General features: G+C 42.1%; 1 protein-coding gene across 1 annotated transcript in view; it reads left to right on the top strand.

Annotated features, from left to right (window-relative positions):
- The first annotated feature begins 5,494 nt into the window (after positions 1–5,494).
- LOC119648583 (cilia- and flagella-associated protein 43) overlaps positions 5,495–17,563 on the top strand; it is a 39,579-nt gene continuing 27,510 nt past the window's right edge. Inside the window, exons 1-5 of the mRNA XM_038050354.1 lie at positions 5,495–5,570; positions 5,624–5,889; positions 5,949–6,322; positions 6,384–6,803; positions 13,377–14,140. Coding sequence (XP_037906282.1) covers positions 5,527–5,570; positions 5,624–5,889; positions 5,949–6,322; positions 6,384–6,803; positions 13,377–14,140 — 1,868 coding nt within the window. The 5' untranslated portion in view covers positions 5,495–5,526. The remainder of the gene's footprint in view (positions 5,571–5,623; positions 5,890–5,948; positions 6,323–6,383; positions 6,804–13,376; positions 14,141–17,563) is intronic.

Raw genomic sequence — 17,563 nt, 5'->3', positions numbered from 1 at the left:
ACAGCAGAGAATATCTTGTAGATGATACTCAGCAAAGTGATATCTCTATAATCGCTGAACTGCGTGATATCTCCATATTATGTATTTCTCCGTTCCATTGCTAGCTAACATTCATCGTCGAACCAGCCGTTCCAATTTTTTTCCGACTTGAGCAATGGTATCTTTGTAACCGTATCAATCATAACATTCTTTAGGTGGTTCTGAAGATTATTAGTTGATGCATCATTTCCAAGACCTCTTTTGACCGCGCTTATTGCGGCATCCATTTCTGCCTTATGGGTGTTATGGAGGGCTGTGCTGTGGATGGCTTCAATATTAACACTGACCTGATTGTCAGAGGGGATTCCTGGAGCCTGGGCATGGAGCACCATGCCAACAAGATAATGATCCGAGTTTATTTTAGCCCCCTGTATGTCCTGATATTCATCAAGACTGAAAGGTGGTGACGTTCAATCAACACGTGGTCAGTTTGGTTGAAAGTGGTCGCACCAGCAAAGACCCACGTTTGTTCGTGGGTCGCTTTCGTCACAAACCAAATACTTATAACAACTATTTCCGGGCTCCGCCCCTATTTGACTGTTTAAATCCCCATGATTTTGATGTCATACTTGGGACAAGCTTCTAGGGTCGGCTCAACTGCCTCGTAGAAGGTATCCTTCTCTGGCCCTGCAGTTTCCTCTGTAGAAACGTGAACGTTAATGAGGCTTATGTTCCGAAATTTGCCGCGCAAGCGCAGAGTGCATAGTCGTTCGCTTATGCTATGTTTTCAAAGTCGAAACAGCAGGTTTCATTTTTTGGCTGGCTAAAAAACCTACTCCGAACACATGATTTACTGAATGCCCACTACAATATAGTGGCTCTTCTCCAGGAAATCGGTCCTTGTCCAGCATATCTCTTCCAGCGCTGTTGCACTAGGCTTATGTTGGGAAAAGATATCGGCTAGCTCCGTAAGTTCCATGAGAAAATGCACAAATCGTTATTTCGTTATCGTTGCCGAGTTTGTCATTGTAAAGTCCATCCTGTCCGAGGCTCCTTCTGTGGCTTCGTAACGTCAGTTTTCCGTGTAAGGTTGTCAGCCCTACCCAGCCCCCAACCTGGAGGACCAGTTGGTACAATATGTCCCGCCTTCAGGCACGGGAGACACGCCTTCATCTGTCTCCATTTGCAGCTTTTCGGTAAGAAAGAGCTGCCAGCGGTCACCACTTGGATATATGATTTGGTAGTAGAGTTATTGGTGTTGGTTTAGCAGATGTTTCCCGTTTTATTCTCCATCGTGGGTACCAATCCACTTTTCGCCCTAGGACCTACACTACCCTTTGACCGCCTATATTTTTAGCATCTCTTTCTTTTCATTTGTTTTATTCTGAATGGTTTTCCCAAAACTTAATTGCTTTCAAAAAAGTTGACAGACCGTCTCATCCAGGGCAAAGTCAACTCATCAGACGCTGCCTCACCTCTGCCCTGCAAACAGCGTGACCAAAGTTTGTACATATTTATCTATTTATTAGAAGAACAATGAACAGAGAGAGTCATACGGCCGAGCTATAAAGCGTTATAACATCGACGTAGCTTCGGAATCAAGCGGCGGAAATGAACTTCGAGTTGCGCGCAAGGCATTCCAAAAATTTCTGTTACGTATGCTATACGAAGATGATGTCAGTAGAAGCGGAGCAGTTCATCAAGCCGATAGAGAGTACACATATTTAGGAAGGTTTTACGTAGTTTCAGGAAAGTCGAGGCAGCTAGGATAGCCCACACTGGCAAAGCTACTTTCAATTTTTTCATAAGCAAGACAGTCCTTGTTGAGGGTAATTCTAAACGAGGGTATCATTACCACTTTTATGTACAGGAGAGTCTCTTTCCAGAGGCTAAGAAAATAAGCAAGTTCCTAGTTTTTTTTATTTTCGATTTGGTGCAAGGGAAGGGAATGTGTTGATCAATGCTAAGCGAACAGAAGTCAACATTAGTGCCAAAGTTCTCACTTGCAAAAAAATGCAGAGCAGGCTGCACCCAGTCATAAGAGAAGAACAAGTCGGGAAACCGGAAGCTGGACGCTTCAGGTATGAAAGGTTTTGTGTATTTCTTTTATAAAGAGATTTGGGTGTGCATTTGTCCCATTAGCATGTAGCACGTAAAATATGCATATATTATGTGAAAATAGCCACTTTCAAGTGATATTGACATTCATAGTCTCGAATTTGCAGAGAAGCGACGGCTTTGACCTAGTATTACTTTGTTAGTAATAGTGCGATTTTCACCAAATTTGGCAGCATCATGCTCTATACTGTAGCCTATATTGTTGCAAAATTTTGTGATTCTAGGGTGAACTTAAGGGGGGTTTTCCTGTCAATTACTAAAAATTATAGTAATATACTATTATTAACTTTATTTGAACAGGTATCGGTGTGAAGGGTATTTCGAAGCCTAGGCACCATATAGTGACAGCCCCCTGATTTTTTTCAGATTTTTCGGTTTGGTAGTTTCTGAGAATGGGTTCGTTAAAAAAATGACCACTTTCAACCCTCCGCACCCCCCACCTTTTCAACAAATGTCAAAACTAAGACCGGCTTCGAAAAGTACTAATCGAGACTTTTAATTTGATACCCAACATGACTATATTTGATGAAAAAAAAATTTACACCTTCCCTTTGCATGTATGGGGACCCCCCCTTAAATTCGTTGTAAAAGGATGTAACTCACTATATGCGTGAGCGTTCACAGTTCCCACCTTTCTACCAAATTTGGTGCCAATCGCTACAACCGTCTCCGAGAAAAATGCGTGTGACGGACAGACAGACAGACAGACAGACAGACAGACAGACAGACAGACAGACAGACGGACAGACAGACAGACAGTAAACCGATTTTAATAAGGTTTTGTTTTACAAACAAAACCTTAAAAAGAAGAGGAGCTGTAAACATTTCTCCAGATTTTATTATAAGAGTATACACAGAGGGAGGACAATGTATTATTTACAATTAACAAGGAAGAGGTTAGGAAGCCCATCACGACTAGACCCGATATTGGTGTCAAAATTGCAAGTGAGAAACTTAACCAAAGAAAGGGTAAGAAGACGAATGGCGAGAGGTTCAGAGTAGTCTGCACCTAAAAGACGCGTAGAGGGCGCAATGGCCGAAGAAATAAAGACGAAAGCAAAGTAAGAACAGAGTAGGTCGCAGAGTTGTTGTAGGGAGTTGGCAGTTGAATCGACAAAATTTTAAGAAGAAGGGAGCGATTGTGAGGGGTTACAGGAATAGCGAGTGTTGGACCGAAACTGTTTCAGATCATCGCGAGCAAGGGCGGCCACGATGCTCAACAAGTATCGCTTATGGGCTTTTTTAATCATAGACTTCACAGTGGAGCACGTAGTCTTGAAATAAGCAAAGTCGCCATCATTCTTTGAAGTCAGAAACTCCTTCCGCCGTTCATGCTCCAGGCGGATGATTTTATGGTTCTTCATTGTGAACTAAGGTAGATTTCCGTGGTGAACCAAGTTGGGTAAGAGCGCAGACAAGTATAAGATGAAAGGACATAACAGGGTAGGAGATCAGAAAGTATACTCTAAAAATTACTAAGAGCCAGAGGAGGAGGAGGCGGGTTCAACGTTGAGTGGATATTTAATTGCAATTAGGACCCTACACCAGTGGTCCCTGTCGCAGTAAAAAATGGAGTACCCTTCGGGAAGCTCGGAATTTTATATATTATCGTCAAACCAGGTTGAAGAAATACAGATGCCATGATGTTGCTTAGCCAGCACAGATAAATGGAAGGCACCAGCTTCATTCTTAAACCCTTAACATTTTGGCAAAATAAGAGAGCAATAAACACGTAATCAATTAAATTTAGTCGGCGGGGCAAGCAGGCTGCCTTGTACGCGCTTGTACGGCTTGAGGAACACACCTTCAGAGCAGAACGAAGGAGTTCCGATTGAGGCGCATTGGTGGGGGTAAGTATTTTTGAAAGAAGCTATCATTCGCTCGGGGTCACTGTCTTTTGTCAGTTTAACTCAAAACGATGTTGAAGGTGAGTCAACTTTTCATTTGATGTACTTCAGCACCTTATCCGTAGAGACAGCGAACGGTAGTCAATTGCTTGTTGAAAGCGCGAGAATACAGGATCGAAGTCTTTTTGGGAATAGCTCAAATAGCCAACCGTGCAATAGGTGACAGTTGTTGTATACTGGCCCAAAATCAGTTGCTGTCGAATGGAGCCTAGCATGTCCGAATGTTAATGGCGAATCCCATCTGCAAGAAATACGGTAAGAAATATTTGACGCAAATTTCACAATGATGTCAAGAAAGACTGAAGGAATTCGAAGATGTAGAAACTTCGACCTGCTCTTTGCAGATGACACATAAAATACCACAGATTGGCGAACACATTTCACCTGTAATATTAATAACAGTGATATATGTCTCAGAATAAAATGGGTTAGTTAAAACGTGCACTGAATAGTTCACTGCTAAAAAATTTGTTTCTTCAACTTGTTCTTCTCCTTCAGCCGCTGATTCATTCCAAAGCGCATTCGGCTACTTTTGTTCGTTTGCTCAATTTTACTCGAGCATAGTCCTGGATGGGGTGAAGAGGTTCTCAAATCACGATTTAGGTTATCAAGCCATCATTGTTTTGACCGCTTTTTTGGTCGTTTCCCATCGCAGCTGATGTTCAGACCAATCTTCGCAAGTAAGCCATCGAAGACAACTCTCTCGCATTTTTGCATGTCTATCGCGGATGGAACTACCACATTGGAAACTTCGGGGGAGGGGAGAGACCACAGCTGTATTAAGCCAAGACAAGAAACCGATGCGTCCGAATAGCTGAGTGGTTAAAGCACAAGGCTATCGTACGGAAGCCGCCGTTCAAATCTCATTGGTGACAGTGTAGTACTTTTCCACGTAGAGTTTTCACACTCTCTTCCTTTGGAAGATGCTCCAAGATTTGCAACTACGGTCAAAGGGCCATTGAATAGCCACTTTCAAGAAATAGTGCCGCCTATATCAGGTCAGGCATGATAAATGCTTAATTAAGGGCCATTATCCAAAAGAAGCCCCTGCAGGGACGCTAGCTCACAACTCAACAAATAGCAAAAAACCTGCATTCTAAAAAAATATTCGCAGGATTCGCACCTCCTGATTACATACATATATACCATATTATATCAAAGTTCAATATTTGGGGGCTTTTCTCATGAGAAAATATTAACTAAAGCGATAGTATGGGGAACTGGTATTCTCAATTAAACAGTTTTGTTGAAATATGTACCATTTCGCAATTAGAATTATTCCCCCCTCTGAACGAAATAGGAAACGATTTGGCTTTGCTGCTAGCCACCTAAATAAATGAAACGCACACATCTTCAATTGTTGTATCTATTCATATACATGTTCCACAGTAAAATTCATAGAAAAGTAAGCGATCGTCATAGTAACAAAATAATGTTGCCGGGATTCAATATTATTTGTCATATCTAAATATCAATCCTCGTACATCAGTCACTACTTCGTAACTTTAAAATCTTTGTTAAAATGGCTACGCGAATGCATCTTTCTCAAACGACGACTACATTAGCGTAAGTATCTTTTCAATATCCTTCGTTAATAATTCATCCAATAAATTGCATAGGTGGGCGAAAATCCGAAACGCTGAAGAGGTCTCCACGCTGAGTTCTAAGGTCTTTCTGACATGGTGTGATGATACAATCCTTTTCCGCGATGTTACTACAAAAGAGGAAACCCATTACCGGGCAAATGATGGAGTGCATGGTGACGGAATAACTGCAACCGTAGGGCATCGCAATTTGCCAGTGTTTGCCTTCAGCGAAACTTGTTTGAGACCGAGCATATTTGTTTTAACCTATCCAGATTTCAAAACAATCAGCGTATTGAAAAGTATTGTATACGTACGATTTCATATTTTTCTTTGGTAAACCACTTCTACATTTCGGCAGGTAACCATATGGAGGCTTATCGGCACCTTCGGTTCTCCGAGACTGAATATCTATTGGCTCTTACCGGTTTACCAACTTATTCGTTGGAAGTGTGGAACTGGCGCTCAGGGAAACTTCTCGGCACGGTAGAAACTGGACTGTTTTCTCCAGATCAAGTAATAAGACCGAACCGCAGTGTTCCTTTCATGGCAGCTCAATATGCCCCCGAACTAGCAACTTTCGTAATTTGGGAGATTCATTTGAGTATGGAACAGGCTTTCATAATAAAAAAGCCGACTACGATTCCGTTTATTAATATCGACACAAAAATGGCTTTCACATTTGGGGTAGACAATAATGTTTACATGACTGACAGTATCGGGAACCTTCATTCGGTACATACTGGCGCTCACGACCGCGCGTTAATAGACTCATCCTTTCTCTTTCTCATTGCAGCTACTACCAGGAGCTCATACTCCGATATTACTTTGGGAATGTGAAGAAGTCTCAGGAACGAAAGAAACTTTAATCCAATCCTACAAAGGAGGGTTTGCGATTCACGGTTCAACAGGTATAATTTCATTTGTCAAAAAGCTGGATGGAGTATATTCAACACAATGGCGGATTTCACTGCCCATTGATGTAACATTGTTGCGTGTCCTCAATGGTCAGCTATACAATATCACACCACAAGGAACGTCCTACCTTATAGACAATTCTGAAAACGCCAGTCCGAACCCTCAGTCTATCACTGTTCCAGACGAGTCCAAACACATCGTGCGAAATTTCGATATGATAAATCCTGTTGGACAATACATTGCAGTTGTGGTTGGATACAAGACAATTGAACTAATTGAGTGTAGCTCGGGAAAAAATGTAAGTTGATTTCAAAGATTTAATTGAGTTACCTTTAAAATTAATACAAAGAATATATCTCCCACATTTTCTCCAAAAGCTTGGAAATAAAAAACTAGTGATGAACAAGATAAAAAATATGCAGATTTAGTTGTGGCATTCATCAAGTTTAAGGTCTCCTCCTCCAAAATGATTCCTATTAAACCTGCCAACGTTGCAAAATTACCGCTCCATCCTGGGCTCTGGTTTAGACCAGCTCCCCTTCATTTGCGGGAACATCCAGAGAAATCATTTCCGCACATGGCCTCATCTGATCTTCTTCTTCAGCCTTTGTCCCGTTCCGAAGTGGGCTTAGCTCGTCTTGATCGGTTGCGCCGTTTACGTCAAGCCACATTTGCTTTGGCCCGCCTTAGGTCGTTTCTCATCAACTCGAATGTTCATACCAATCTGTCTCATCCATTGATATTCTAAATGCACCATAGTTCACCGCACTGGCCAAACGTCGAAGGTTCCATCGTACATCTTTTTCCGTAATAGAGATCCAAATACAGGACTAAGAAAACTATTCCATACCCCTGCAAAAGCGTTAAACACAGAGCAGACTCGCCGAGCACGCAATAAACAGGAACAGCTTGTTGTTAGTATATCCCTCTTCCTAATACCTTACCAATCGTAAAAAAGGAAAGGTGGTTTTCTTTTAGTAAAAACTAGTCCTAAATTTGCCACTAGGTGGGAACCTACTGAGACTGTGACTTGACAAAATTGATGGCTGTGTTTGGAATTATGTCTGGCTCTTGAGCCTTGTTGCGTTGTTATGCGTACGTTTCTCAAAATTCCTCCCCATTAACTGCAGAAAAATAAAATCTCTAAAATAAAACATGGCCATGGGTCGTCCTTCTACAGCTGCATAAAACAGTTGTTATTATTTAATATGCACCGCGGACATATCACTCAAAATGATCTGTACTTCAAATATGTATTAATTTTGTTAACAATGCCCGTCAAGTTCAAATTCGCTTCAAGGAACAATTTGTTATAACATCCCCTCTTACTTCTCCGAAAAGTCTTCCTTAAGCCACTTAAGAAATCGCGGTATCCTTGCTTCAACTACTGGTGATTCCCCTTAAAAGCCAGAATGGACCAGCCAAAAACCCTGGCTATATTGTTGTAAAAGCACTTTCCCTTGCCGATTCCTCCCTCTCTAATGAGGAGAAAGACTATCTACTAATCAATATAAGTGTAATGCTCACTAACCCAGCAAATCAACTCTTCGAACCAAAATGGAGTGAGATACATTAAATTGTCAATGGAGTCTAGTTCTGTTTCTCGGAAGATGTGTGTTTATTGGATAATGGGAAATTCAGGACACGAACACTAAGGCCAAAGTGGCCCGTGAGGCTTCGCACCACTCCTAACCGAATATTCCAGATCCATTTGCAAATCGGAATCAATCAGTGGATAGCATACTTCCCGCAACAACTGAAATACATCAGTGCCAGAAATCTGATGCCCTATGCCCATTAGACGGAATCCTCTTTACCCAGGAAGTGATGTAGGAAGTGTTTCATGAGTTCCACTTCCTCTTAACTGGATAAATACATATCATCCTGTAATTCTCCTATTCTCAGCAACAATCAAGAACCAGCAAACTATTTGCGGCCAGTCGGGTAGGCCAGAATACTTACCCATGTTTAGGTTCTGTTTGGCAGAAGAGACTTTCTAGGAAGGTTTTTGGTTCTGATTAGGAAAATTTGGTATCTCCAATCGCATTCAGTGTCTATCACCTATCTTTATGGGAAGCCTGTCCATCGCTGACATAAGCTTATACGGCTGATACGCCAACCATTAGTTCCGGTCAGGACATAGAAGAAAATTCACTTCACAAACGCGACAATACCAAGGTACCCGAAGTATTACCACCCTACTCAACCTACATTCAGAGATCATAGAATGTATGTAATCCTGAACAACTTCTTTGTGATCCAAAGAATGTTCAACGCCCTCAGAACTGATTGACTATGGCCGTAGATTTCCATATCCATTACCACTCTTAGGATGCCCTATATGTACTTTAACCTGAAGTGCAGGTTATCTTACAATACAAATCGATGTTCTTTCACCCTAACATTCCACACTACAGATGCATAAACAATCATCGGTCAAATGATAAGAACGTGTTTTCTCATTACCTAGGCCCAAGTCCCCATATCAAGGTGTATCGTAGACTGTGAGGCTATATTACTTTTGTTTATTCCGCAAAAAATATCTTGTGTTTTTTTATCGATTGATTCGAATCTACTAAAAACCATCCGCGGTCTCTTCAGTCCCAGCCCCGCAGAACCACAATTTATTACGCGGGGTGGGTTTGCGTTTAAGTACTCGGGTTTTTGCTCCTTTTTTGTTTTCTGCTTCTAACTTTCTTCAGCAGCTCGTTCTGTATTCTTATGATTGCGGAGGAAACACAAGCCACTTCTCTTTCGAACTCAACGTCTCCGCAACTACATTCTCTGGGCTCAGACTCCTGCCCAGCGCTTGATTGGCCCGTTTTGTAAATTACGTCACTCCGCGGCACAGGGAACGTATAAAGCAGAATAGATCACATCACTCCAGCTAGAAGCAATCTACGATCATTTTTCTGCCCGCTAAGTTCGGCAGCACCTTTGCAACTGCTGTGGTGGGACTAACTCCCTTTTGGCATGCACACTCTGTATTCTCTAACGGTCAATTTGGCATTAATCACCATCTCCTAGTATTTGATAGCCGGACCGTATGTCCACCGAATTTCACTTTCACAGAGCTCATCTTCCTACGGTTCATTATTAAAACCGCTTCCGTTTTCTCACTCGTCAAGTTCAGCATGATCCTTCTAGCCAGAACTTGTCACTCGCACTGATTCCATCGTGTGAACCCCCTCATCCTCTCGGTATTTTGCTGCAACAATTACGACCAAACCATACCCAAAGCCGACAATCGCAAGGGAAGGATAAACAACACCCCATAATACCTGATATTCCACAGCAGAAAATCCAGCACCGAACTGTATGATACCCGACTATAACGATGTACTTTTGGGGCCCTAATCCATCTTATACTAGAGAATCTGTGAGAACCAATTTCCGACCAAACTTGTCCACCAACCAAATGTCCAGAAATAGCTATGTAAGCCGGTCACCTGAAATGCTCTTCAAAGCCTTTTTCATTTTCATTACTACCCTGAAGGGCAGAGGCAACTCATCAGACGCTGCCTCACTCCTACACTGGGAGCAGCACGACCGAATGACTTTTTTTAGCCGCTCCGCTGTTGCCTTTTTGTCATCTCTCGATCGTTGCTACCGGATTTTCCCTATACCTCTGGAATAGCCTGTGTGCCCGAAAAAACTGTGACTCACAAAGCTGCGATTTTCCTGTTTCCCCAGTAGTTGTATTGCCTACTGATAAGTAGCGTTTTCTGGGTATCGCATGCTTCCGCCACCCATTGAGTGATTTGGGTGACTCCAACATACCCCTGGAATGCTTCAAACAGAACACATCCTCTCACATTCGTGATCCAGCTGCCCCATGCAAGTACCCACACGCTAAGATCCCATGCTATGATGTTCGGCCAACTTCCCCTCGCCCCCAGATCCAGAGCGCTTAGCATCTTTAGCATCTGCTCACTTCACTGTTGCTCTGATAAAACCAACCTCCTTTCATCCTATTTCCTGGAAAGCTTATTCTCCGAGAGCTCATAGATCTGTTTGGCCAGTTTGGCCTTTGACTCAAGTGCCACCACCGTGATTTCAATATGGCTAACTAATTAAGGACATATCAATGTCTTTTTCACGGATGGTATGCGAGAATAAGTACTGCGCTGCCTGGCAGGGGTTGAGGGTTAGTTTCAACCTCATCTGCAGTGTGTGTTGAGGACTTTCCTGTATACCGAACATTTGTTGCCTGACTGCAATGTTCTGATAATTCACACCCTCCTTTCCTTTGCATAATAAGCAATTTGGGTCAGCCCTAGAGTCCTGATCGGGACCAAAGTATTTCAGACAGCACATCAGTGCCACCTCCTCCTTAACTAACACATAACCCAGTAGAATTGCCTGGTAAACTGATAATAGCCACCACCATAAGATTTTCTTAGTTTTCTCACTGCTAACTCTTATAATCTGATGTGGTCAACCTGCTTTTCGAAGACTTCGCGAACCTCCTACGTGGTGGCCATATCTACATATTTGCAGACTATAGCTATCTCCGTTCAGCTAGCCTTTATATCAGCTTCCTGTCTTAAGCGGTTTCCAATCTGATTTAAGAATTTGTTCTGGATTGTATCCTTGGATTTTTTGATTTCCGACATAAGATATCCTTCCACCCAAATTGATGAGTTGGGGTCTACCCTCGCTTTCCTGAGAATGTCACCATATGTCCCTTCACCACGCTTAAGGATAATGATAGCGTCCGTTTTCTCCTTTTCCGAGATGCCACGTTTCTCCAGGCTTTCATATTGCCCTTGTGAAATTCACTCCCTATTTGCAGAATTGCAGCTACGTGAGTTTCACCAGCCCCTGCAGCCGTGCTCCTCATCTGTTCCTGCTTTTTTCTCATGACGGTTTTATACCTTCCTGCCCTCTTCTCTCGTTCTCACTTGTGTCGCCTGGCCCGTTTTTTCAATCAATCTCTTCACTCCTCTTTCATCCTGGACCTTACCATGCGTCAACTTGACTCCTCTCATTATGGCCCCTATATTCTTATGAATATTCCGATGTTCGTTGATGAATTCTGGGAGCTCCATGAACTTGTTACCCAGTGCGATGAGGGCATCTTACATCACTCGAGTAGTTTGGCGTGAAAATTTCGTCTTTTCAACTTCAACTATACACTCCCCACTGGCAGTAGCGTTTTCAATCGCGAGGGCTTGTGCCCGTATGGGTTAAGATGTGCGAAAAATCAAGCTTCTCCAATTATAATCACCGCCCGCCTCTCCCCCGCTTCCAACATTTGGTATCATCCTTGCCATGCTATGCTGACATTACACTTCTTAATGCAAGCGTGTTGCAAAAGCTATTACAAATTCAAACTAAAGCTGCGATAGTTAGTTACAAATTCAAACTATGGCTGCAATAGTTTGAACTATTGCTGGTTTCGAAGGGGTTCTCGATTCGGATCCAAGCAGTCGTTAAGGTACTCTGCGAGGGCAGGACTTGCATCTTTCAGCCAATTCTTCTTTGCAGTGTTTACTTCGGATGAATACAACTCCACATCTACGAGATGTTTTCCAATAATAATCACATCTATACCACCGGAATAACCCACCATCATGGCTGTCCTAATTACTGAAACTTTGAGGACATAATTATACATACATGAAGTTCCACAATAGTGGTCCCAATGCAGAACTTTTGGAAATAATGTATTTCCTGGCTCCACAGTCTGCATTGTGTCAAAACTTTCTTCCTGTTAGATAGCCACAAGTGCAGCTAAGCAACTGGGTACACCAGTCGTCGGCAAACAGCTTGAACATACGATATATCGGGATTCTACTGTAATGCTTTTTCGTGCGTTGCATTTTCAGGCAAACCAGTCACCATCTTGATCGCATCAATGGTTGATCTGACCATACCTCTCTCACTGACCATAGAATAAGGCTCTCAGACTGTCTTCTGCCGGGAGGGATCTGTTATAAATTATTCGCTCCAGCATTTACCCCATAGTATCCAAAAACAACATAGGTCTGTAGGAAGATGGTTCTCCAGGAGGTAAACCTTTATCTTTTATCGTTTCCATACCTTAGGAAATGTCCCATCCGCCAACCATGCTTCAAACAACCTTAAAATTCCGGGCTTGACATAACAACAACTCAAGGACTTTATTTGGTACACCTTGGACGAATAATACTTTATTGTCTTCCTGTTTACTACAAATCTGAAGTACTTCCTTCGCTGTTATTACAACCACCTGAATTGCCTAGTGATCACTGTATGTGTAGTATTCACTGACGTTCAAAGAAATATCGCGAGTTAGTGAAGATCTAGCAAAAGTCCAGTACAAGTCGAATCGGCCCTTCCTTTCCGGTAAATGTTAACCTGACCACCGTTATGATATGATATAATATGATATCTACCGGCATGAAGTCATTCAAGAGACAACGCCCTCTTGCAGTCATAACCTTCGCTTCGTTCCAATCCGTGCAGCATATCTTCGAACTCTACCAACTTCAGGCTTGGCGGAGTAACTGTAGACGTATATTCCGTCTATGTATACCCATCCCTGTATGACTTGACCATGCACGCCCACAAAGCCGCTTCAGCTATAAAATCAGCTAACCATACATTAGTTTTATGGTTCGCTTATTGTAACCACTTGCACCCCCGATCCACAGGTGGTTTACAGGAGCCGCCGCTTTTGGCAGTATATCTACTACACAAGTCATTACACTGTAAAGCGATACTCTGGCCGGACTTTTTCTGCTGCAGCATGAGCTTCCCTCTTTGGTACCGCCGGTTCTTGCTTACATTCAACGAATTCGTACATTCAAAGCTTGCAGAGCAAACTATCTAAAATTAAAGTACTGTATACCCTAAAAGTTATTCAATTGAACCATTCTATTTACAGATTGCAACTACGAAGACGCAAAACATAGTAAATATCAGAAGTCATCCCCACTACCCTTATATTGCAATTGGAAATCAAATGGGGATGGTTACCTTATTGTCATACTACACCCCTAAAAAGCCGAAGATAATTACAGAATTCAATCTGAGCGAAACGTGGATAGATCAGCTTCGCTTTGCCCCATCAGGAGACGTTCTCGTAGTTAATGATCGCTATGGAGATTTCTACGTTATAACAGGAAAAATTGGGGGTCGGCTCGATATCACCGCGCATTTCACTTTTGAATATCCCGATCTGCATTTTTGTGCTCAGCAACCTACCGACATGATTATTCATCTACTCCTGCTGTCTCCCATGGATAAAGATATGGAAAACACGATTGCCTCTAACAAAATCCATCGAGTCACAGTCACGCTAGGAAACCGTAAAAAAACAGAGACTACCATCTCCCTTGCAGAGCGCTACACATCAATCGTGGCGTCAGCAACAAATCCCAACCAGTACATTGCAACACCATACATGAAACGTGACATCCATATCCTTGAAATGCAAGGCGACGTTATAAAGTCAATGGAAGTCATTGCAACATTCAATCAACTACCCTACCTGGAAGTGGTGAGCAATACGCATTTCATAGTCACGTGGGGTATGGACGGCATTGTTTGCATATTTGATGCACACACCAGAAAAATAGATGCCGTGTATTTTGCTCAAAACCGATATGCACATAGGATGCGGAAAGTTCGTGTTGATCCAGCTAGGAAGTACGTAACGGTAAATGAATTTCATTTCAATGCAATAGGTCTGGACGTTCCGATTGTAATATAGTAGGGTAAATACCAATTGTTCCTGCTATCAAATGTTTGCAACGGAGCCTAATCTTGACAGGTATACATATGTTTGTACATATGTGATATAAAATGAAGTCCTGCCTTCAAGGCCCGCTGTGTGCGTATTATGGGAAATGTATTCCTGCTAGCAAATTTACTCATTGGTATTATTTCGAAACCGATGACTGACCTATTCAATTTGCCAGTATTTTGTGGACGAATTTTGTCCGTATGCAGATATTGAACACGGGCTTGTCAGATAGCTATTAATTTTGGTTAAAAAATAAATTTTTTGTGGTTGGTGAAAACATTCAGGTGAGGCTTAGCGTAAAAACCACTTCTATGCACCCGCGATATGAGTTCTTTGCAGTTGTTATGTTCTTGCTTTACATAGCTCGTATCACTGATTACGTAGCACTAGGCAGAAACCCGTTCTATAATTTTAATATAAGCCTTTATTTTACACTAAATTATACAATCATACTGCATAATTAATTATAGAACAATTCCTTCAAGCGGTACAATTCGAGGGCTGCTTATAGCCGACGCAACCTGTTCTAACTCTAGAACTAGACTGGACCCGTGGGCGGACCTCCGACCTTTTATACTCCGCGGAACATTCCAGAAAGTCATGCAAACACTTTACTAAAAAACTACTTTGCGCATTTGACAAGATTTCTTTACTGGCATTGAAGTCATCTGTTAACAATTATCCTAACTAAATATTCGTCCTAGTGTTGTATAATTTTGGTGTCATTACTGCGATTTCAATTGACGTCACACATAATTTTTCCAAAGTGATCTTCGTTACACTGCCCACCGACTAAACTTCCCGAACAACAATCATCACTATCTACCTGGTGTTCCGAATCGTACCTGAAGGTACTTCTATTTCATTTTCGTTCAGCTTTGCCCACTTCGACTAATTTAGTTAACGCCATAGCTAAATTCCGTAATTTCCCAACGAGGAACTCCCAATTTCAATTACAACTTGTTTTCCCCTTCTCTACTCAACGATAATACCAATTGATCCTCAAAGGAACCAACGGATTTGGTTCTTACATCAAATTTTGCTTGTCTCCTATTACCAGAAATATGCAATTTTTTCTTACTGCTCTCTGATGACGGCTTTACCTCAAACATAAAACTCCTTCCGAATGTAGTTCCCATTTCACATAGGAGCATGTACTTCCGCCTTCGTCTCTTCGGCCCTTTTACAAAGTCTTACCGTTCACATAATTTCACACAATCTGATCCTAAACATCTAACCCAATAAAACCACCGTTTGCACTTCGTTATAGTTTCAATGACGTCCAAATTCTCACTGCTTAGTTTTTCATCATGCTTCGAAATGATACCCCCTGTTGTTGCTCGTAACACACCCATCACATTTGTACACTCCAATCCTTCAGTTTCGAAAACGTTGAACAAGTATCTACCCACTTGCAGCAGATTCTGCCGTCATGCCGTGTAAATCTTAGCTTTGCACTACTTACCGTTAATTCATCCCAACTTCCTCTTTAGTTCTGCTCCTCCAAATTAAGTATTTCCTTTACTTTTACCATTTTCCCAGAGTCTTACCATACTTTCTCAAAAGTCAGCTCTTTCTCTGCCGTAGCATTCAAGGTCATCACACCAACTAAACTGCATTTGCTACTGCACCAACAGAATCATAAGGTAAGTAAACAGAGGCAACTATGACGCTTCTCCTCTCACCATTAGCCTGTTATTTTAAGTTGACCACAACAAGATCCTGGGAACAGAATTGTCTCAACATAATTGACTCTAACAATTTTGACATCAAAACGCAGGCTTCGGTCTCGAGAATCTCTTATCGAAGAAGATCCTAGTCGCCTTTATTGATCCAATGCCACAGATTTTGATAAAACGAACCCATGGCTCTTGAACCAGGAATATATAAGGGCAGTCCTGCAACTTTGCCAGCCATGCTGCCTGTTGATAGGAAGAGGTTTTGGTATGTTGTGTCATCGACAGACCGGCCGTAGTCAGGCTTCCAGTTCCTCTCATTATGGGAGTTGCTATACAATCCTTTCTGGCTGACCACGCCATAGACACCGAGTGCAGGCTTTCCACTGAAGTGAAGGGCCTGCCTTCCACGGATTTATCACGTGAGGGAACAGAAATCTAGTGAGGCCTCCAAAATCCGTTCCTCGGCCACGACCTTCCTCCTAATCACAGGAAACCTGTGCTTCATACCACTTGGAGAGTTACAATCCTTTGTTTCCATGTTCACGATTTTGTTGACTCCCTAAGTGTAGTAGTAAACTACCACAGGCTCCCCCACCATGACAAGGTAGTGTCCGAGAAGGAGTCAAAAGTTTGTAGTGGGCGGGTTACTTATTCCGGAATAGGTGAGGATAATCCAAACCAAGCTGTCTATAAGGGATATATCTAGAGAAAGAAAAAGAAAGTGTGCCAAATCCTGCCTGAGATGAAGCGATGGCTTAGGCCAGAAAACCAGGCAGCGTTTAGGGATCTCGAATTGGTAGGCCTCGACACGATACCAGGATGTCTGGAATTCTTTACTTAAGGATTCCTAGACCAAATACCAGTTATTGCGCTGTTCATGATGATGATGATGATGATGAAACTTCAAAATAGTTAGATTTCTGATAAACTTATTTTGCAGCCCAGGCATAGACTTTCATCAAAAGAGCGATTTATCTCGAAGAAGGGTATTTCTACAGGGTGCGGCAGCATAACTTCCTTTTTTCAAAACTCAATAAAAACTATTGTTTGCATCGGAAAATATTTATTTATTTTTTATAATGTAGGTACATGTCTAAAGTTTTTATTTACATTGTTTTGAAGATCAAATCTGTTAAGTGACGTCCCCCTCCATACATTGCGTAAACCGATTTCTGGCGTTTGTCATAACTCTTGTTAGCATAGCAGGTGTTATGTTGGCAATTTCTTCTTGGATATTGGTCTTCAAATCTTGTAGGGTTCTTGGACGGTTCACATAAACACGGCATTTCAAAAAACCCCATAGAAAAAAATCACATAAAAATACAGATCGGAAGAGCGTGCCGGCCATTCCAAATCGCCTCTAATTGAGATAAGGCGCTCTGGAAAGTGTTCCCTCAAAACAGCCATCGATACTCTTGAAGTGTGTGCTGTTGCACCGTCTTGTTGGAACCAAGTGTCCCCCAAATCCAAATTTTCTAGCCGTGGGAAAAAAAAAATCCTGTAGCATGTCTACATACCGGTCCAAATTCACTGTCACTGTAACCTCATTTTCCTCAAAAAACCAGGGATCAATAATTCTAGCTGAGGAAATTGCACACCACACTGTGACTTTGGGTGAATGCAAAGGTTTTTGATGCAATTCTCGAG

This window comes from Hermetia illucens, chromosome 2, assembly GCF_905115235.1.
Source record: "Hermetia illucens chromosome 2, iHerIll2.2.curated.20191125, whole genome shotgun sequence".
Taxonomy (NCBI): domain Eukaryota; kingdom Metazoa; phylum Arthropoda; class Insecta; order Diptera; family Stratiomyidae; genus Hermetia; species Hermetia illucens.
The sequence above is the reverse complement of the archived record's forward strand: the minus strand, read 5'-3'. Positions and strand labels throughout refer to the sequence as shown.